This window comes from Protopterus annectens, chromosome 17.part0, assembly GCF_019279795.1.
Source record: "Protopterus annectens isolate FY-2018-M chromosome 17.part0, PAN1.0, whole genome shotgun sequence".
Lineage (NCBI taxonomy): Eukaryota > Metazoa > Chordata > Ceratodontiformes > Protopteridae > Protopterus > Protopterus annectens.
Genome location: NC_056751.1, coordinates 828,584,216 through 828,606,617, shown reverse-complemented (window position 1 = coordinate 828,606,617; position 22,402 = coordinate 828,584,216). Strand labels below are relative to the sequence as shown.

Below are 22,402 nucleotides of genomic sequence, written 5' to 3'. Positions count from 1 at the left end.
CCTTGTTTGGTAAGCAGTCAGCTGAACTATTTAAAAATCTGCAGAAGAGCAAAGTGATGCAAAATAAACACCTGCTAGTGTCTCCTATACCCAAGTACTATATAATTTATCCTGCCAAAACATCCTATGTCAGAAGGACCCCCTCTGACCATCCCTTCCTCCACCAGGCATAGGAAAGGGACTGGGAGGCAATCCTCTTCAAGGACTACCTCTTTTCAGCCAGTCCAAAGACTGTTCTTCCAGGACAGAAATGGCAACAATGTGTGACTGCTTTATTAATCTCCCCCTGTCCTCCAGTATGTCACTGTCTGCTCCTTTGGAAAGAAATCACCAGACTTCTGATTGTTGGGAGTAGTGGAAAAAGGATATTTCCTATCCTGGCAGGAAAGACCCTCACCCCACAGGGCTTTCCTTTTCCCAGTTCCAAAAAAGGATGGACCATGGAGACCAATCCTGGACTTAGTTCAGAATCTTATTTTCTAAAAGTCCCTTTTGGAATGCTGTCCCTACAGACCTTGTTTCCACTATTGCCACCACAAGCATTCATGGCCACTTTGGACCTGAAGGAGGCTTACCTCCACATCCCCATACACCCAAAACACAAAGTACTTGCACTTTGCTGGGCCTTGCTCTCATTTTCAATTTACTGCCTTGCCCTTTGGCTTATCCACTGCACCAAGACTTTTCACCAAATGCTTAGCTCCCACCATAGCCTTATGCAGGACCAAGGGCATGCAGATCTATTCTTACCTAGAGAATATTCTAATTCTTGCAGGAAAAAAATACCCTCAAGTAATCTGCGCTTCTCTGTCCCTGCTTCAGAGACTGTTTCAAACTGAGCCTCCCCAAGTCATCCCTATCCCCAGAAAAAGACAAGGTTTTCCTGGGTTGCAGGATTCAGACAGACCTAAGGAAAGCATTTTTACCCCAAGACAGTTATCTCCTTGACAAACCATTTCCAGGACCTCCTCCAGATAAACTGTCTTGCTGACAGCTGGTCTATGCACCTTCTGGATCTTGTGGCAAGCACCATCCCTATGCTTCTTTTAGCCAGGATACACATGAGGAAGCTGCGGTGGTATTTAAAGAACACATGGTCCCATCACAGCCATTGTTTAGATTTCCAAATACTCTTCCTACCTTGTCTACAAACAGAACTAAAGTGGTGGACAAAACGGGTTCAAAGGAATCCAGGACTACCCTTCCTACCCCCCACACCAGCTCAGCATATGCTCACAGATGCCTCTGATCTTGGTTGGGGGGGGGGGGGCTACCATGAAGGAGCTGTAGGCACAAGCACCTTGGCAGGCATCCCTCTTGAGGAAACCTATCAACATCATTGAAATGACAGTGGTTCATTTAGCCCTGAAGGCTTTTCTCATCTTTCATCCAGGCCTTCTGCTAATCTTCAGACCACACCACTATGTGGTACATCAACAAATGTGTGTGTTGGGGCTACCTTCTATGCAGACTGGCAATGCAAATTTGCAAATTAGCCTCAGAACTTCTCTACAGGCAACATACATCCCTTCTCAAGACCACATTCAGGCAAATGCTTTAAGCAGATCATTCTCTCTACATAACAAGTGGATGTTACACAGGGAAGTTTTCCTAGACAGTCTACTGATGGGGTACACGCATCTGTTTGCCTCCTCTCAGAACTGAGAATTCTGTACCAAATACCATTCTCCCCTAGCTTGGAGAGTGGACACCATCTCATGGAAGGAACGGTTTCTGTACGCCTTTTCTCCTTCACTCTCATTCAGAAAGTCCTCCTGAAGATCAGGAGATGCATGGTGAAAATCTTGCTGGGGACTCCCTACTGGCCAAGGCAGCAATGGGTTCCCCCTTCTACAATCCCTTGCCAAGGGCAGTCACAAGTTACTTCTCAAGGTGGACCTACTCACAATAGAAGGGAACTCTCATCCGTCCCCACCTAGACATGCTGATCCTTACTCTGAGTGATAAGCTTCTGGTACCCTTTAGACACCTCTACACAGAGAACATGCTTTTTATCCTGCAGGAGGCCAGGAAACCCAATACAAGGAGATCCTACACTTTCATAAATGGAAGAGATTCTCCAAATGGTGTCCCCAAAGACATAAGGACCCCCTTCTAGTGGATGTCCCTTTAGTCAGCGTATGTGCAAGAGCTGATGAAAGCAGATATTTCACAGTTTAGTGAAAGTGCACCTTTCTGTCTCTAAGACAATAAGAGCACTGATGAAACCCGAAAAAAACTAAGTACAAAAGTGCACAGACTGAAGATTAAATCCTTTTACTTCCTAAAAAATAAAACTGATATAACACACAAATCAGTAATCATTAATATTGATTTATTTGTGTTTTATATCAGTTTTATTTTTTGGAAGTAAAAGGATTTAATCTTCAGCCAGTCTGTGCACTTTTGTACTTTCCTTTCTATCTCTGCCTGCCTACCCCAGGAACCTCTTGCTCTCCAGGTTGGATGTTGAATTGTTCTTAAAAGGGGTCTTAGTCATAAGACCACTCGACTACCCCACCACCCTAGGACCTAAATTATATCCTGGAGAAACTTACCCATTTGAACCAGCCATTTTTGCATCCCTGTGAATGTGCACATGGAAAACTTTGTGGTAGCCCTCACTTCAGCAAGATGGATCTAAGTTACATGCACTCCTGGCATGCCCTCCTTACACTATTTTCCATAAAGACATGGTGACCCTGCACACCAACTCCTCCATGCCCAAAGTAGTCAGTTAGCTGTCACTAAATCAGTCCATTCACTTACCAACTTTCTTCTCTCTCCAAAATGACAGAGAATACTACACTCCCTGGATGTTCAGACAACTAAGATATTTTATCTGGACAAAACCAAGTCCATCAGAAAATCAAATCAACTTTGTTTCTCTCCATCCCAGAGCCTTGGGCAGGGCAGTCTCCAAACAGACTTCCTTGTTGGATCAGAAAAACTGGTTTTGCTACTCGTACCACAGAAAAGACCTGAATCGAGGGTTCAGGGCTCCTTTTTCTACTAGAGCCAGTAGCTTCCTCCAAAGTCTTCAAAGGCCTAGACAGAGTTACGAGGCAGCCACTTGGTCCACTGTTGCATACCTTCACCAAACATTACAATCTAGACCACATCTCCAGAGTAGGTTTTGCAAGGGCAATCCTGCAAGGATTTCTGTAATCTGCTCTCCCTATCTTCCTGCTGTGGTTCTCTCACAGTAAGAATACTTCAACTTGAGAATAGGACATAGAATAGTTGTGTAAAACCTTACCATAACATAGATGTCCTTATCTTCCATGTTGCAGTATTCCTTCCCTCCCTCCTGACTCCCTAGTTTCATATCTACAGGTCTCTGAGCCTTTACAGACCCCCTACAAGCACTAGGTTAGTTGTGGATAGTCTGGCATTCCACCAGTCTGGAGGATGTATCTTGGCATCTCTTAGGCTGCTGTTAGTCTGGGCATTTCTGAGGTCTGTGCATGTTTGCATCGCATTTAAGGTCCCTGGTTTATGGCTCTACCTGTGACGTCCCATGCACCAACAACAACCAGGCTGAAAGCTTTTGTATAGGAGCAAATGTTCAGGTCGCCTGAGGCGGAGGATCCCATAGTAAGAATACTGCAACATGGAAGAGGGAGGACATTTATGGTTATGCTAAGATTTACACAACTATTTTCCCTTCCATTACAGAGTTTTGACTTATTCAAAGTCAAAAAGATAATCTGAACCACCTCAGTCTCCTTGGATCAATGGCGGAAGCAATAACGTTAGTACTGCTTGCCAGGTTTTATACAAGAATTTAGTGGATGTTAGCTGCTTAGTGGTAAATTTATCTGTCTGTCTTAACAGATAAGAATCACACCTGCAAGAGATCAAGTGGTGGATTCATTCAGACCAGGTACTACAAGGATCTCTGCTCATCCTCCTCAGGCCAAGGCCATAGTGACCACACACTTCCAGATAGGGTGTGGGGGGGCATTGTGGGGAAGACATTCCAAGGCACATGGTCCCCTAGGAGGCCAATTTGCAGATAAATGTCCTAGAGATGAGAGCAGTGCTGTTGGCATTGCAGGCATTTCGGAACTGTCTCCCTTGGCGGACTGTTGCAGTACAGTTGGACATGTCAGTAGTCTGGTACAACAGCAAACATGGAGGAACCAAATCCTGCGCATTGTCGAAGCTGAGTGTGGCAGTGGGTGATGTCTTGAACAGGTTTCTTTTAGCAATGGACATTCCAGGGAAGTCCTGTGTGATGGCAGGCAAATTGAGCAGGTGCATTCTTCTACCTCACGAATGGTCCTTGCGAACACCATCTGTCTTCTGTCTGTGGGGCCAGCTTTGCTGTGATCTGTGTCCCCCTTGAACAAATGCAGCAACTACTTTGATCTAATCCCCCCACAGGAGGAATTCCTGAGGGGTGCTGTAGTTTGATTGGTCCCCTGGGTCATCTTTGTGTATCCTCCCACTCCATTAATTCCCAAATTTCTTCAGAAAGCTTCGATTGAAGAGCAAGGTTATCTTTATTGCCCCTTATTGGCCTCAACAAATGGGATTTCCCTTCCTTTGGCCTCATCTGATTCAACCACCTTGGTTTCTGGATCCAACTCCAGATCTGTTTCTCCCAACAGGCGTAATATATCCAGACATAGTAAATCTCAGGCTAACTGCCTGGTTTCTCCAGTTCCATTAATAGCTGGACAGTTTATGCTCTGTTCTCCTGTCCCATCCTTTTGTCCTACCACCAGGAAACTGTACTCCAGCAAGTGGAGATTTGTTTTTAGGCTCAAATGAAATAGCCTTTCACAGCGCCCATTCATAATATCTTGAAATTTTTAGCGCATCTTTTGAAGGAGGTAGTTCTACTGGTTAGTGTAATTGGCAGCAATTTCATAATTTTGTGTTGGAGTAAATGGTTCGTGTAGTGTCCTGTAAGTTGAGCAAAGCATTTTTGAAAGGCACTCTATTCTTAAGGGCCTCCTTTAAAGGTGTTGCTCCCCCCATGGGACCTAAACCATGTGCTGCAGTCTTGGGCAATCTTCCTTTGAACCCTCAGGTACATGTGAACTCACATTTTTCATGGAAGACAATATTCTTAGTAGCCATTACCTCTACCAGAAGAATTTGAATTTTCCATAGTTTGTGTACCAGTCTCTTTTCGTCCAAAGGTAGTGTCAGAATGTAATCCAAATCAATCTATTTGCCAGTATTCTCTCCCAAATTTTAGTGTTACATTTATTAGATTTTCATAGACACTTGTGTTTTTATTTGCATAGGACAAAACATGGGAAATTCTGAGTACTTGTTTCATACCCAGACATATTGGGTAAACCAGTTACTCTCATCTAGCTGGATAACAAGTTGCATTTTCGTTGTGTAACAGGTTGGGCATTGCTCTAACAAAACTCATTCAAGCCCACTCCTCCAGATCCATGGCAACTTCCTCAGTTTCAGTCCATGGTGTCTATGGATGGTGTTTTTGCAGCAGCTTCTTGGGCTACTCTCCATACCTTTATTCATTACTAATTAGATCAGTTCTCCAGAGGAAGGGCATCTTTCTCTCTCTTTTTTTTATTTTTTTGGTTCTCAGGAATAGCTGTGCTAACTGCCCTGGAAATTAGGTAGCTGGGATTGTCCCATCTGGGGACAGAATGAAAATTGACAGCATCAAGTTTATGTACTTGCCATGACGTGTCCATTTTCATTCAACTTCCCTCCCGCCCCCCTATCCTTAAGGCGTCTGGAAGAATGAGTGATGTTCGTGTTTCACTGTTGCAGTCATTATACTTGAGTTATCCTGCTGGCAGGCTACCCGCAGTCTGCCTGAATTCCCAAGTCTTGGTCCGGCGTCGGTTTCTGTCGCCTCTTCCCTGACGTCAGTGCACCAGGGGTATATAAGATGCAGCCGACGCTATTTTCTTCAGTCTTTCTTGCAGCGTGGTGCCTGAAGCAAAAGCAGTTCGCAAGTGCCGGTCAGCCGACTCCTGAGATTTTCGAATTTGAATTTCAGATCCGAAGTCTTCAATAAAGCTAAGTACCCTGTTGGGGAAGCTTTCTTGCTCCAGACCAATGTCAGTAAAAGTTAACAATTGTATTTCTTGTGGGAAGCAAATACCTCATAAGGATTTTCACTCACTGTATTCCTTGCCTAGGCCCTGACCACGACGTTGCTAGTTGTTGGTTTTGTGCTAGATTGAACCAACGCACTATTAAGCGTTTGATTTTGCTTTACATTACTTTGGCCGAAGGTTTAACTATATAATTCCGTCGGAACAACTGACTGGAGTTCATGAAAAGCGCAAGGACAAAAAAGGACAGGCATCCAAGGTCCAAAACTGACTAAGCCTCTTCTAGGCTAGTCGCTGGTTCTCATTGAGGCGCTTTCGCAGCCCCTGACACCCACTACCTCAGAGCCACAGGCTGCCCCCGACTCCCACGTGGAGACAACTAGGCCTCTGGAAACTCAAGGTATTGGGCCTATGGAAACTATTCCCTCAGATGGGTCCGGAGCCGCTGAGCAGGCATCGGCTTCTGAGGGTGTTTTCAGACCTACACAGCTTACTATCAAGACCACTTCAGCAGCCAAGACAAAGTCTAAAACACCATTAAAGACAAAGAAACAAGTACAGCATTCGCTTGGACAGTCATTCATGCCAAAGAAACAGATGCTTAAAATGGCCGAGGATCTAATTACTTTGATCAGGTGTTCCCATCCCCCTCCTGATAAAAGGTCTAGGCAAGACACTGATGACTCCTCGGACCTGGTTTCTAATTCCTCTGATTCCTCTTCCAGAACAGGGATATTCTCTTCCTCCCTATGAGGACTCTGATGCTGAAGAATCTATCCCTTCAGCCTCTCCACATGAGGATTACTCTTTTCGGGAAACCTTGCACACCATGAGGGAACATTTCCATTGGGAGAGCCAGGATTATTCAGAATCCAAGAAAAGGCTCAGACTTTTACTGCCTCAGCACAGGCCCCTTGCCTATCCCCCCTGTACTAGATATTGTTGTTTTTTCTGAATCCAGTTTGTCTCCTGATTCTTTGCCCCCTGCACCAATCAAGCCATATAGGTACTTACAGGGTCCCAGATTCTCAAATGTCTTTATAAAAACCCTGCTGCTGACCCAGAAACAATTTCTCTGGGTCCCAAAGGGGTCAAGGCTTCCACTGCAAAAAACCCTGTTCCCTCTGATAGGGATTCTAGAGCACTGGACAGATGGGGAGGGGGGGGTTTACACCTCTGCTACTTTAGCTGTAAGGGCTTTAAACTGCCAGTTTCACATACTTAAATATCAACAATACCTAATGTCTTTGCTAAAACAGAAAATGCTTACAAGCTGAGAATGTCCTGAAAAATAAGGGAATGCAGGATTTATTGCATGCAGCTGAACAAGTGGGAAACCATACTTTGCAATGTGGTTTTGATTCATTAGAGGCTTCTTGCAGAGCCGCAGTTACAGGTTCTGTCATTTTAAGGCATGCTTGGTTAAAAGAACAAAGTTTACCTGATCATGTTAAAGCAAAATTATTGGATGCTCCATTACAGAATACTTTGTTTGGTGTTAAGGCAGAAGAGGTGTTAAAGAAAATGGAGGATAAAGCAAAATCAATGCAGACAGTAAAGGATTTCTTACAGGTTCAGCCACCCAGATTTAGCAGGAACTGGCCTTCAAAAAATTGGTCCTTTCCATTATCAGGCCACAAAGAGGCAGATACAAACACCGAAGAGGCAGATCTCAGCCCCAAGGCTCATACAGACCTAAGCAGTGGGGTGCTTCAGCCCCCAAAGGTGGAGAAGACAAATCACAACCTTATAGGAAACAGTCCCAATGACTTTCCTCTACCTATGCCAAGCTCTTACCTTTTGGCAGCACCCTTAGAGGGAAAACTAGCACTTTTCTCACAAAACTGGCACACTATCACCCAGGACAAATTGGTACTGAATATGGTTTCTCAGGGTTACAGGTTCCACTTTCACACCTTGCCAAGATTTAAAGGTATGCCAGACCTGCCACACGATCAATAGGCAGAGGCACAAAAACAAATTTCTGCTCTCATGGACATGAGGGCTATTCAAAAAGTACCACAGGAAGAGCTGGGGCAAGGATTTTACTCGAGACTTTTCTTGGTAGCCAGAAAGGACAATGCTTGAAGACCGATACTGGACATTCCAAAATTCAAAATGTTGGCACTGCAGCAACTTCTGCCCATGCTGGGCAAGAAGGCTTTGCTAGTTACTCTGGACCTCAGAGGCATACCTGCATGTCCCAATCAGACAAAATTGCAGAAGATACTTCAGATTTATAGCTGGTTCAATGCATTACCAATTCTCTGCACTGCCCTTTGGCTGATCTACTGCGCCCAGGGTCTTCACAAAATGCCTGGCACCAGTAATTGCTTTTTGCAGACAAAAAGGAATCCAAATATATCCCTACTTGGACAACTGACTTGTTCAAGCAGAGAGCAAGGACACTCTACTAAAGCATCTGGTGTTTGTAAAAAGATTACTCATTTGCCTAGGGTACACAGTAAATGAAAAGAAATCAAAACTAGTGCCCTCTCAAGAGATAATATTCCTGGGTGCAAGCTTCAATACAACTGCCCAGATGGCTCATCTCATGCCCGACAAGCAAAGGCAACTGACTCATTACTTTCAAATGATGGCAACAAAGACCCAGCTACCTGCAAGAAAAATTCTGCAGGCTTTGGGCTTCATGGCATCCGGCATCCTGCTAATTCCATATGAAAGACTGCATATGAAGAAGCTACAATGGTATCTAAAAAGCGTTTGGACTCGACATTACCACAGCCTGGAAATAATAACTCTTATTCCCTGCCTGCAACAGGAGTTTCGATGGTGGGCGCTGGCCTGTCACCACAACAAGGGACAGCCTTTCACTTCACCCACAGCCAGGCAGACTCTAACAGATGCATCGGATTATGCCTGGGGGGCACACGTGGCAGGAAAATGTATTCAGGGCACGTGGCCCATGGAACAAAGGCATCTTCATATCAATCAAAAAGAGATGCTAGCTGTACAGAATGCTCTGACAGCCTTCAAGGATCTACTACATCCAGGACAACTATTGCTAAAGGCGGACAATACTAGTTGTGGTACATAAGCAGGGGGCACACATTTCTACCCACCTCTGCAGGCAAGCCATAACTTTGTGGAGCACAGCACTGACCTATCCAGTACAACTGCAGGCACAATTCCTGCCGGGAAAGAAAAATACTCTGGCAGACTAACTAAGCAGAAACCTCATGGACCCTCACGAGTGGAAACTAGATCCACAGGTTTTCAGCATAAGAAAATGGGGATGCCCAGACGTAGATCTTTTTGCCTCCCCTCAACTGCCAACTACAGAGATTTTGCACAAGGACTTAAACACTCACAAGCATGGAAAGTGGATGCCCTATCATTCAGCTGGAAAACCCTGGCTGTTTATGCCTTTCCACCACTGCCTCTCCTACCCAAAGTACTCCTAAAAGTCAGACGAGAAGCCAAAAATGATTGATTGCCCCAGACTGGCCACGCCAGCACTGGTACCCAATCCTAAAGACCTTGTCTCAAGGCCCAGCATGGACTTTGCCTCAAATTCCTCATCCTCTGACTCAACAAAACAATCGGATCCTACACAGCCAACTCAGAACATTAAATCTGGCTGCTTGGCAAATATAGCCACTCAGAACACACCTGTCCTTAAAGCTGTTATGGATGTCATTTTGGAAGCCAGGAGGCCCAGCACCAGGAAATCTTATGCAGAAAATGGAAGAGATTCTGTGCTTGGAACCAGGCACAAGGACTTGAACCACTTGTTCCAAATATTCCTCAGATTTTACAATACCTAACTGAGGTGCTGGACAAAGGCCTATCCTTCTCATCAATTAAGATCCATGCCTCTGCCATTTCAGCTCATTACAATACGGAACCTCCTATTTTCTCACATCCACTGCTAAGACAGTACCTCAGAGAGCCAAAAAATATAAGACCCCCAAGGAGAGCACAGATATCTACAAGGGACCTCAACTTTGTCTTGGAAAGGCTCACACTGCCTCCTTTTTGAGCCAGCCAATACAGCTGATATAAAATTCTTATGGAAAACTGCTCTGCTTCTAGCAATAACTTCAGCAAGAAGAGTCTGAGTTACAGGCATTGATGGCAGTGGAACCTTTTATCATTTTTCATCCGGACAGGGTTTTCTCTAAGGACAAACCCAACATTTATGCCAAAGGTAGTATCCAGTGTGGCTCTTAACCCATTCATTTGCCAACATTTTATCCAAATCCCCAGAATAAAGGGGAGAGACGTCTGCAGTTTTTGGACATACACAGGCAGCTACGATTCTACTTGGACAAAAAGTTTTCAGAAAAACTGAGCAACTGTTTTGTAGCATATGCTGCATGATCACAAGGAAAGGCCATCTCAAAGCAGACTATTTCAAAATGGATAGGACACTGCATTAGTTTCTGCTATGCACAGCATGGCAAGTCAGTGCCTAAGGATATTAGGCCACATTCTACCAGGGCAGCAGCCACATCAGCAGCCTTTCTCAGAGGAGTACCAACCAAGGAAATGTTGGGGGCTGCAACTTGGAGTTCAGTGCACACTTTTACCAAGCATGATCACTTACCTCTTTACTCTAAATCCAGAGCAGGCTTTGCCACTGCAGTTCTGCAGGGCCTCATAGCCACTCCTAATCCTATTTAGACTCAGCCGCCCTACCTCAGCTTTGGGATTCAACCCAAGTGTAATGACCAACAGTGAAACACTATGAACATAGTACAGTTGTGTACCTACCATAAATGTAGATGTTGGTGTATTCACTGTTGCAGTCCAGGTTACCCACCCTCCATCCCTCTCTCTTTGCTGGGACTTATCTATACTTCTCTATCCTATACAACCTATGTGGTGTATTTGCTTGTAGATGAAGGTATTTTTATTTTACTGTGTTTTTATAAGCTGTATGTATTGCCTACCTTCTTGGGGGCACCTGACATCTGGGGCAAGAAAAACTGAAGCAAATGGCATCTGCTGCATCTTATATACCCTTGGTGCACTGACGTCAGGGAAGAGGCAACAGCAACCAATGCCGGACCAGGACTTTGGAGTTCAGGCTGACTGCAGGTAGCCTGCCAGCAGGATAACCCAAGTGTAATGACTGCAACAGTGAATACACTCTAACATCTACATTTTTGGTAGGTACACAACTGTACTTTTAGAAGACCTATATGTCCTAGTATACATAATCTCCAGGTACAGCTTCTCCATGATTTTCTTTACTTTCTACTAAAGCAGCAAACAAGATCTGAGGTGTGGGGTTGGTGTGTTGAGTAAGAGAAGCTCAAATTTTTGGTTGCCATGAGCTGTAGCAACTGCAGACTCTGACCCGAGGGATCTGATCCGAGCCCATCAGTTGAATGAAAATGGACAACACAGATGGAATGATATGGTGATGAGTACATAACTTGTTATGCATTAGTGCACCCTCCTGTAATCTTTGTGGTTTCTCCACTTCAATGATTTCAGTCTCTTCTTGGATGAGTAACTGCTGTTGAGTCCTGAGTCTTTCTTCATTTAGAAGATCTGACCGCCTTCCATTAAGGGGTTGGGGCTCTTCTCAGCATCTCTCCAATTTTTGTTTACTTACCTGAACTGTTTGATACTAGTGTTTGGTTTAGCTACTGTCAGACATTTTCCAGTTGAAAAATACTTTCTTCACTCTGTTCCCTTCACTGCTTGTGCAGCTTTTTGTAGCACTTGCACCTAGGTTGTCCTTTCCCAATGCTTTTCACACACAAAGGCTTTCACACTGGAAAAAGCTTTCTTTTTTATAAACCCTACAGCCTCTTTGAAGCTGAAGTTGTCCTCTGAGAACAGGGTTTCTTGTGGCCATTAATTGCAGGATTTTGTTTCCACACCTCTTTTGTGGAGACTAAAGTACTTTCATGCCAGAAATGGCTGCAGAGTCTGGCATTAACCACTGTAAATTTTCTTTATGCAGCATTTAGTTGGAGGCTTCTTTGTTCTGTGGATATCCATGTACGGCTTGGTGGATTAGGTTGTCTTTGTAAAAGGAGGATGATCCTTGTGGCTTTTTGAAGAGTGGGACTTTAAAAGGTTAAAGCCCCCCCCCCCCCCTTAAGGAGGTTTAGAAAGTGCCTTTAATTTCCAGAGTTTTATGTACTAGAGTAGGTATTTTTTTTTCCAGTTGTACAGGTTCAAAAGGGATTTGCATGGCTGCAGCATGATTTTTCTAGCTTTGCAAGATGCTGCATATTCATAATCCCTAGATCCATGTCTTAATTTTTGCGGTCACTTGCCAGTGGTACTTCTCTGGGAAGGTTCACTTGGCTGGATTTAGATAGGGATTCTATCTTGTTTGCTACAGTGATGGACCTCTTACCACAAGTAAAGTTCCATGTTTACCACAAATCTAGCTCTACAAGAAGGCATATTCTTTTTGTGCTTACTTGTTTTCTTATCTGTTGTGTTGTAGTTAAAGGACTGGCATGCATATTGGTAAGGGAGAGTTTCAGCAGCCTGGGGAAGCTTCACATCTACTTTGTCCTTAACTTTGAAAGGTAATTGTTCACTTGGGTGATGAATAAGGATTAAGGTTGAAGGTTTTCAGATGTACACTGCACAAAGCATAAAGCTTTTGATGCACTTGTACTGGGTAGGGCTGTGAGAAAACAAATTCAAACTACATTCCTGCATTTAGGCATAGTATTTACTGTGGAAGCATGGGTTGTCTCCCATTTGAGCATAGACTTTCACTGCTTGATTGCACATAACACTAAAAGTAGGTACATTAGTTTCTTCTCATCTCAGCATTTGATTAAAAATCCGGTTATGATGGCGTAAGGAAGGCTCTGCCACTTATTTCCTTTCCAGCTGCATATTTGGGGAATCATTTTAAATTTTGCTCAGTAGTAAATGTTGAGGATTTAAAAGCGCTGAAGCAGTATCCTGTTTGTAACCATTTCCCAGACTGCAGCACATGGACTGCTTTTGTTTGCTAAGAAGCATTGCTTTAAGTTGGTGCGTAGTAAAATGCCATTACAACACTATGCACAAACTTCTGCTTTGATTTTGCGCTTTCACAGATGTTCATCGTGCATACAGCTGAAGTAATCACAGATGGGTTTTCTGCCGTCAGGCGGTCCCTCGGTCGGCCGAATTCCAAAGTCTTGGTCCGGTGTCGGTTGTCGTTGCTTTCTCTTCTGACATCAGTGAGGCCAGAGTATAGAAGACACAGCCGACGCCATGTTCAGTCTTTTTTGCCACGCGGTGCCCGAAGCAGAAGCAGTTCGCAAGTGCCGGTCGGCCAGCTCCTGAATTACGAATATTTTGGAAACCGAAGTCTTCATTAAAGCTAAGTACCCCGTTGGGGAAACTTTTCTTGCCTCAGACCGATGTCAGAAAAAGTTAATAACTGTATTTCTTGTGGGAAGCAAATACCGCATAAGGATTTCCATTCCCTTTGCATACCTTGTTTGGGCCCAGACCACGACGTCTCGGGCTGTTGCTTTACCTTCAATAAATGCACTATTGGAGTTCGCCCAGCACTACTTTGGTAAAGCTTTTGATTATAAAATGTCATCTGACACTCCGACTAGCGTTTTGTCCAAAAAACGCAAGGCAAAGGACCGACATGCGAGGCCCGCGGTACCCGCCGACACCACACCAAAACAGGCTACACGTGGTCCGGTTCTCAGCGAGACGCCTTTGCAGTCCCTGACTACCGACGACACTCCTTTGGCGGTGTCCTCTGTACCCGAGACCGCTGGGTCCTCGGCCCTTTCCCAGACTACAACCAAGCCTCTGCTAATGTTGAGCCTACTAATGTGGACAGGTCCACCTCCACCCATGGTGTATTTAGGCCCTCATCTTCTTTTTCAATTAAGGCCTTTACTAAATCCAAAGCAGCCAGGCATCCCAGCCTGTTGCACAGGGCCCATCTCCAGTTCCCATGCCTAAAAAACAGATGCTTAAAATGGCTGAGGATTTAATTACTCTTATCAGAGGTTCTCAACCCCCTCCAGACAAGAGACCCAGAGTGGAGGAAGATTCTCCTCTTCTGATCAGGGATCCATTTTATCAGAACATTCTGATGCAGAGGAACACTCTTACTCTCCTTTTGAGGATTCGGATGCAGAACAGTCCATTCAGTCTGTATCCCCTCCTGAGGATTTTTCCTTCGGGGAAACCTTACACACCTTGAGGGAACACTTCCATTGGGAAGGCCAAGACTTTTCAGATTCCAAGAAAAGACTTGGGGAATTTCTTTTGTTACCTCAACACAGACCTCTGGCTATACCCCCTGTTTTGGACATACTGGATGATGTCTATTCGGAGGCTTGTCTTAACCCGGACTCTCTGCCTTCTGCACCAGTCAAACCTGATAGGTATTACAGAGTACCCAACTCTCACCAATTTCTCTTCAGAAGCCATAATGCTGACCCTGAAACCATTTCACAAGGCCCCAAGGGATTGAAGGCCTCCACTGCCAAGAATCCACTTCCTGCAGAAAGGGAATCAAGATCTTTAGAAAGGTGGGGTAAAAAGATATATACCTCGGCCACCCTAGCCATGAGGGCTTTAAATTGTCAGTTTCATATGCTTAAATATCAACAGTTCCTGTTATCACAATTAAGGAACAAGATGTCTCAACCTGAACAACCAGATTTAAAGGAGTTACAGGATATGATGCATAGTGCAGAGCAAGTGGGTAAACATACCTTACAATGTGGTTATGATGCCCTAGAGGCCTCAAGTAGAGCGGCGGCTACAGGATCAGTCATTCGCAGACATGCCTGGCTTAGGGGAGCAAAATTTACCTGATCATGTGAAAGCTAAACTTCTAGATACTCCTTTACAAAAGGATGTGCTGTTTGGTACTAATGCTGAGGAGATACTACGGAAAATGGAAGAAAAAGCCAAATCTATGCAAACTGTCAAAGCTTTCTTACAGGTCCAACCACCACGTTTTAGCAGAAATTGGCCTTCAAAAAACTGGTCCTTTCCAGCCACTGACAAGCCCCAAAGAGGTAGATACAGACGCACAAGGGGCAGAGGGCAATCACAAGGATCATATAGAGGCCGACAATGGCAAACTCCAGCACCAAGAGGTGGCGAAGACAGTGCACAACAATACAGGAAGCAAACCCAATGACTCCCTCATTTCCATGCCAAGCATGTCTCAGCTGGCAGCACCTTTGGGAGGAAACTAGCATTATTTGCAAGCAATTGGCATATTGTCACAACAGACAAATGGATCCTGGACATTATAAACAGAGGCTACAAATTTCAATTTCACACTCTTCCAAAATGAGAGGCATGCCAAACCTGCCACAAAATCAAAGGGCAGAGGCACAACTGCAAATTTCAAAGCTCATAAGCATGAGAGCTATTCAAGAGGTACCTACTCACCAACAAGGTCAAGGTTTTTATTCAAGACTTTTTCTGGTACCAAGGAAAGGAACCGACTGGAGACCCATTTTGGACTTATCCATCCTAAGCACATTTCTACTGCACAAAATTCAAGATGCTCACATTACAGCAGCTTCTTCCCATGCTGGGCAAGGAGTTTTGGCTCGTAACATTGGACCTCAAGGAGGCATACCTGCATGTCCCAATCAGACAAAGCTGCAGAAGATACCTCAGATTTCTTGCAGGTTCAATCCACTATCAATTCTCTGCATTGCTCTTTGGCTTATCTACTGCGCCCAGAGTATTCACAAAGTGCCTGGCATCAGTGATTGCCTACTGCAGACTTCAAGGGATACAAATTTACCCTCATCTGGACGATTGCCTGATCCAAGCGGACAGCAAGACCATACTTCTGGAACATCTGGCATATGTGACACGGTTACTGCTTTCTCTGGGATGTACAATCAACAAAGAGAAATCAAGGCTAACACCATCTCAGAAAATAACTTTCCTGGGTGCCAACTTGGACACAAACACCCAGATGGCCTACCTTACGCCAGAAAAACAGGGGCAGCTATCTCAGTACTTCAAAATACTAGCAAAAAGTACCAGGCTTACTGCAAGGAAAATCCTGCAGGCTCTGGTATTCATGGCATCTTGCATTTTTAATCCCATGTGCAAAGCTGCATATGAGGAAACTTCAATGGTACCTAAAAAACCTATGGTCTCAACACAGTCACAGTTTGGAAACAATAATACCAATAATTCCATGTTTGCAAAAGGAATTTCTATGGTGGGCCCAAGCATGTCAAGCAAACACAGGCCTCCCATTCTGCAAGCCTCAAGCAAAGCAAGTCATAACCACAGACGCCTCAGACTACGCTTGGGGGGCGCACATGACTGACAGGTGCATTCAGGGCAAATGGTCCCAAAAAGAAAAGCACCTTCACATCAATCAAAAAGAAATGCTAGCAGTAATAAATGCAGTTACAGCTTTCAAGGACTTCCTGCATCCAGGACAATTACTGATAAGAACAGACAACACCACGGTAATGTGGTACATAAACAAACAAGGAGGAACACATTCATACCCCTTGTGCAGACTAGCCATGACTCTTTGGAACTTGGCTCTGGAAAGACAAATCGAACTTCAAGCACAGTACTTGCCAGGATTGGAAAACACACTGGCAGACAATCTAAGCAGAAATATGACAGATCCACATGAATGGAAGTTACATCCTCAGGTGTTTGCAGAAATAATCCAAGCATGGGGGAGGCCAAACATAGATCTTTTTGCCTCCCACAGGAATCATCAATTGGAAAAGTTTTGTTCGAGGACCTTTCACCCAAAGGCCTGGAGAGTGGACGCCCTTTCATTCAAGTTGGACAGCATGGACAGTTTACGCATCCCCACCTCTGCCTCTTCTGCCCAAGGTGCTTTTGAAAGCAAGAACAGACAAACCGAAGATGATACTGATTGCTCCAGATTGGCCAAGGCAACACTGGTACCCACTCCTGAGGAGCCTAACACATACTCCTCCCTGGTCCCTGCCTCTAATGCCTCTTCTGCTGACTCAGCACAGCTACAAAACTCTTCAGTCAGCTGAAAACACTCAATCTCGCTGCATGGAAAATTCCTTAACACCACAACAGACCCTACTCTCCAAGGAGGTGCAGGATGTCATTTTGGAGGCCAGAAGGCCATCTACTAGAAAAGCTTACTCCGCAAAATGGAAGCGGTTTTGCTCTTGGAATGAGAAAAGAGGCCAGGACCCTAGAAAACTGAACTTGCCTCGGGTATTACAGTATCTAGCGGAGCTGCTGAACAGTGGACTTTCATTTTCTTCCATAAAAATCCATGCCTCAGCCATTTCTGCAGAATTCCAACATGGATCCTCCGTTATTTTCTCACCCACTCTTACGGCAGTTCCTCAGAGGGGCTAAGAATATAAGACCACCAAGGAAGCAACCAATACCAGCCTGGGATCTTAATTGCATACTAGAAAAATTACCATTGCCTCCTTTTGAACCAGCTGCCTCAACAGATTTGCAATATTTGTCCTGGAAAACAGCCTTCCTTCTGGCAATCACTTCAGCTCGTAGGGTTTCTGAACTACAGGCCCTCATGGCGGTGCAGCCCTTTCTCATTTTCCATCAGGACAGGGTTTCCCTTCACAACCCATCATTTATGCCTAAAGTGGTATCCAGGGTAGCTTTAAATCAAGCCATACACCTACCTACCTTTTACCCCAATCCTCAAAACAAAGGGGAAAAGCTGCTACACTCTAGACATCCATAGGCAGCTACGTTATTTGGACAGAACAAATTCCTTCAGGAAATCAGAACACCTCTTTGTGTCCTATGCTGTAGGGGCTCAAGGGAAGCCAGTTACAAAACAGACTATTTCAAAGTGGATAGGCCACTGCATATGGTTTTGTTACTCCTATCATGGGAAATCTGTTCCTACAGGTATCAGATCACACTCCACCAGGGCCACAGCTACCTCTACAGCCTTCCTCAGAGGAGTTCCTACCAAAGATATTTTGGAGGCAGCCACTTGGAGTTCTGTACATACCTTTACAAAACACTACCACCTGCCTTTATATTCCAGAACAAGAGCAGGCTTTGCCACTGCTGTTTTGCAGGGCATTCTGGCTCAACCCAGTTCCGCCTAGTACCTACCACCCTGTGCATAGCTTTGGGACTCTACCCATCTGTGATTACTGCAGCTGTATGCACGATGAACATAGTACAGTTTTGTACCTACCATAAATGTAGATGTTCGAGTGCTAATACAGCTGCTCCTTCCCCACTTGGTAAAGGCATGGGACCTAACAACCTCTTCATACTACCTGACTGGGTTATCCTGCTATGTTTTATTTGCTTGCTACCACTGATTTTGGATTATATTGCATTGCTTGTATATGTATATAAGCATTATTTAGGTATTGCCTTCCTTCTGGGGGGCACCTGACATCTGGGGCAAGAAAGACTGAAGAACATGGCGTCGGCTGTGTCTTGTATACTCTGGCCTCACTGACGTCAGAAGAGAAAGCGACAACCGACCAAGACTTTGGAATTCGGCCGACCGAGGGACCGCCTGACGGCAGAAAAACCCATCTGTGATTACTGCAGCTGTATTAGCACTCTAACATCTACATTTATGGTAGGTACAAAACTGTACTTTTTCCCTAAATGGTTCACTGAGCTTCAGTCTAGAAATCGGATTTGGACTTGACTAACAAGTTTTTTTTTTAAAGATAGTGGCTTTAATGTTACAGGGTAATTACTGTTGAATTCTCAGGATTCCATGCTGCGATATGAAAAAAATCATTCCGGCATGTCTTGCAGTAAGTCATTTAGGCTGACTGCCACCTCTGTCCCAACATTTCAAGGTAAGATGTTTTTCTGAAGAAAGTGTATGCAAGTTGGATGTGACCTTACCATGATACAAAATGACGCTTTCCTGTTTTATTAAAGGACCACTCACTGAATTTTTCTTGAAGCTAAAAACTCTTGCTATTACATTGATATACTGAACCCGCTGTGCCTTCCTGTCTAGAATGTCTTCCATTCTAAATGCATCAGCAGGCATGCTGGGACTTGCTTATTTCACCATCAGTTTAGTTAGAAGTGAAATCACAATGCAAATAACTGTTCTGAAAATTCTTTTTGCTTTTCTAGAGAGATTTGCAGGCATAGGTAAAACATTGTCTAATACCCTTCATATTTTGTTTGTGGTTGCAGGAGCTGAATAAATAGAACACTAATCCATTTTTTGCAAAATCGCTTGCAGTTTTAACTTGTGTAATGGGAAATTGTTACTTGCAAAGCAGAGTAGCTTAAATTAGAGCACAGTTTTCTGAAACTATTCACGCGGTCTAAAGCAGCAATAGAGTGAATATTCTGCCTAAATTACTATGTCACTTTAACTCATCAGTCTCAACCATCCCAAAATCATTTTTTTAGAAAATAAACCAGGAACTCGCTGAATTCATATGGTAACCCCAAGTCTGTTAGAATGTTATCCAAAGTTAATATACCCCAGAGAAAGGCTGGAGTATACCTGATTTCCAACTTTATCATAAAATTATTTGCGTAGTTAGACTAATGTTAATTTCTAACTTCTCAACTGACAGAGAACCTTTGTCTCCACCTTGGGTTAGGATCTGGAATAAACATATGCTCTATGTTCCCAAATAGTGTTAACCCCAAATCCATTCCCTTCATTACCCCAGCAAATTATTTAAAAGCTTCCAGGATTTGATAAAATCCCTGAATCTAGACAATGTCGTACCACTCCCAACTGATCCATTTAAATCCAAGTATAAAAATTAAATCTGTAAACCTAATGATATTTCCTTTTAATCAAGGATTGTACGATATTGGATTTCTGTAAATATAGAGAAAGCACCGCAGGAACTGTGTGAGGCACTGAAGGTGAATAAAAAATATTTAATCATACTGTGACAGATTAGGGAGACAATTTCACCAGTAATCAATGGCACACCTATAAATGAAATGGATATAAATAACATACTAAATGTCTTTAAAAACTTGTCTAGCAGGAAGAAACCACTCTGAAACATACAAACTTATCACTGCTATCAGTTACGATAGCTCATTACTATTTTCAAACTACTGGGGATGCTAGAGGAAAGATGCTTACAAAAGATCAGAAACTCCAGGCAATTAACTATTATTTTTTTCCCCATTTAAGAAAATGGTTTATACACAAAGATTAACAATGTTTACTATACTCCTACAGTTTTTTTTACAAATTTGATCCTAATGCTGCATCTTTATGCTCATCTTCATATCCCCAAGCAGACCTTGTATTACGGTTTTGAAAGTATTCACAAAATGTATGGGGATCTCGTAAGGTAGGTCTCGAAAAGGTAGGGTATCATAAATCACCATCTTTGGAAGTAGCTATTCTCCACATATTAGACTTCCAAACTTCCCAGACTGGAATCGCATATGCTAATTACAGCTTGCTCCCCAAGTAGCTATATAACCAAAATCTGGCTAGATCGCACGATACTTTCTCGGCAGAGGTTTAGAACCATGGTGACAACATGTATATCCCCTCAGAGTTAATTATAATAAACTTTACGAAACAGGAGTATTATCAGAAATACTGGAATTTACTATTTAAACCCATCTTGAATATTTGACCATGCTACTGCTCATGTTATTGAGTTTTACTTTAAGGTATTTAGGATAGAGTCAAGCCCACAAATAAGCTTAGTCACGAAGTTATGCCTTATATCATTTTAAGGAGCCAGAAAGAGTGGACTCAAGTTTGGTTTTCTCTCTTGTATTCTTATCTTAGTAGCACTGTTGTAGATTTTGTACAGTTGATTATTTTTAGTATAACGCTGTTTATAGTTATTTAAGCTATTTGTGCGGCCAGCATTGTATTTCGCATGTCTAACCTGTTGTATTTGGTGGCCAAGTTAATTGCATTTAAAAAAAAAAATTGGAGCACAGTTTGAGGTAGATGTTAACGCACTTTTAAGTTGATTACTCCTACAGGACTGGCCATGCTGCATGTGTTTCTTGATGTGGATTTAGCATTGTGCATTTGTAATTGAGCATGAGTAGCGTGTTCTTTTTCCAAAACTTCAGCTGTGTTTTGCAACTAAATTTCTGACTACCTGTCATTTCAGAGTACAACTTACAACTTGTATTCACCACATAATTAAGCACGACTACCCAGGATGTTGGACTGCCCTGGTGGATAAAATCGGCTTCTATCTCCAGTCTGACAATAGTGCTTGCTGGCTTGGAATCCTGTTGTGCCTATATCAGCTAGTGAAAAACTATGAGTAAGTTTATTTTTTTGCAAAAGTGTTTTAAAGTTTAAAACCTCTCTAGAATGTATATTCTGTAAGCTGTGAGCTATAGTGCTAAACAAAACTTGCTGCTTAATTTTGTGGAGATTCTGCTGAGCATACCTCAGGAGAACCTTTGCCCTAACCCGCACCCCTAGTATGTGATCACTGGTCTGTGGTATTGCTTAAACCTCCAAGCATCTTCAGCATACAACTAGGTAGAGTTTCAAAGCTAGCAGGACTCTTGCCTATAAGGATACTGCACTTGCACTACACCTGAGTCTCAGCTTGTATTTGTGGTTACATTGCCACATAACTTAATTATTTTCTAGCACCACCTTCATTGATCCCACATTGCACATGTTAAATGAGTTAAATCTGCCTAGCAGCACTTTAACAATTTGAAATGGGTAAATGCATACTGGACAGCAGAACCGCTAAGAAAAGGCATGCTTCTGAATTCAGTACTGTGTGTGTACTTTAGTCTCACTGTCATCTAGTCCGCTCATTTTGCAAATTCCATTGTACTGTTAAGCAGTTTACTCAAATTTTGACATGGTAACAATTTTCAGACTTAATCTGGTATTATACAGATTTTCTTTGTATACATCAGTGTTGCAGTAGTTTACCACAGTGACTTCTGCTGCAAAAAACCTGATTTACAGCCTGACCCTGAAGAGATCTTCACTTTCTCCCTCCATATTGGGTGGATGACTACTCGAGGTACGTTAGTACGGTGCTAGTTATCACTGCTGCGGTAGCCTTAATTATAAGGATTGTAGCCTACACGTAATGTAACTACTGGCCAGCTTCCAAAGCTTGAGTACCTTCAGCACTCCTAAGTTGAGCCGAAGAGTAGTCTGGGTGCCAAGTCCTTTGGAGCTTTCCTGATGTTGAAGAGCACTTGTCTTGTGAGATTTGAAGATCAGTGATTGGCAAATGTTTTGTATTGCTGGGCCGATATTTTCTCTCTGTGACCCAAATGGTGATGGGACTAATTGAGGAACTGTTTGAGGGAATAGTCCAGATAAAATCACTAGCAGATCTTGGATCCTCGGCCCTTGTGGGAGGATTAAAGATGTCTTATTGAAGTTTCAAGTAGATCCATTAAGTAGGTGGGTAGACTGGCGTTACTGTTCT

General features: G+C 43.5%; 1 protein-coding gene across 1 annotated transcript in view; it reads left to right on the top strand.

Annotated features, from left to right (window-relative positions):
- Positions 1 to 22,402, top strand: part of IPO7 (importin 7) — a 2,167,557-nt gene that overhangs the window by 213,713 nt on the left and 1,931,442 nt on the right. Inside the window, exon 5 of the mRNA XM_044059282.1 lies at positions 21,057 to 21,256. Within this exon, the coding sequence (XP_043915217.1) occupies positions 21,057 to 21,256 (200 nt within the window). The remainder of the gene's footprint in view (positions 1 to 21,056; positions 21,257 to 22,402) is intronic.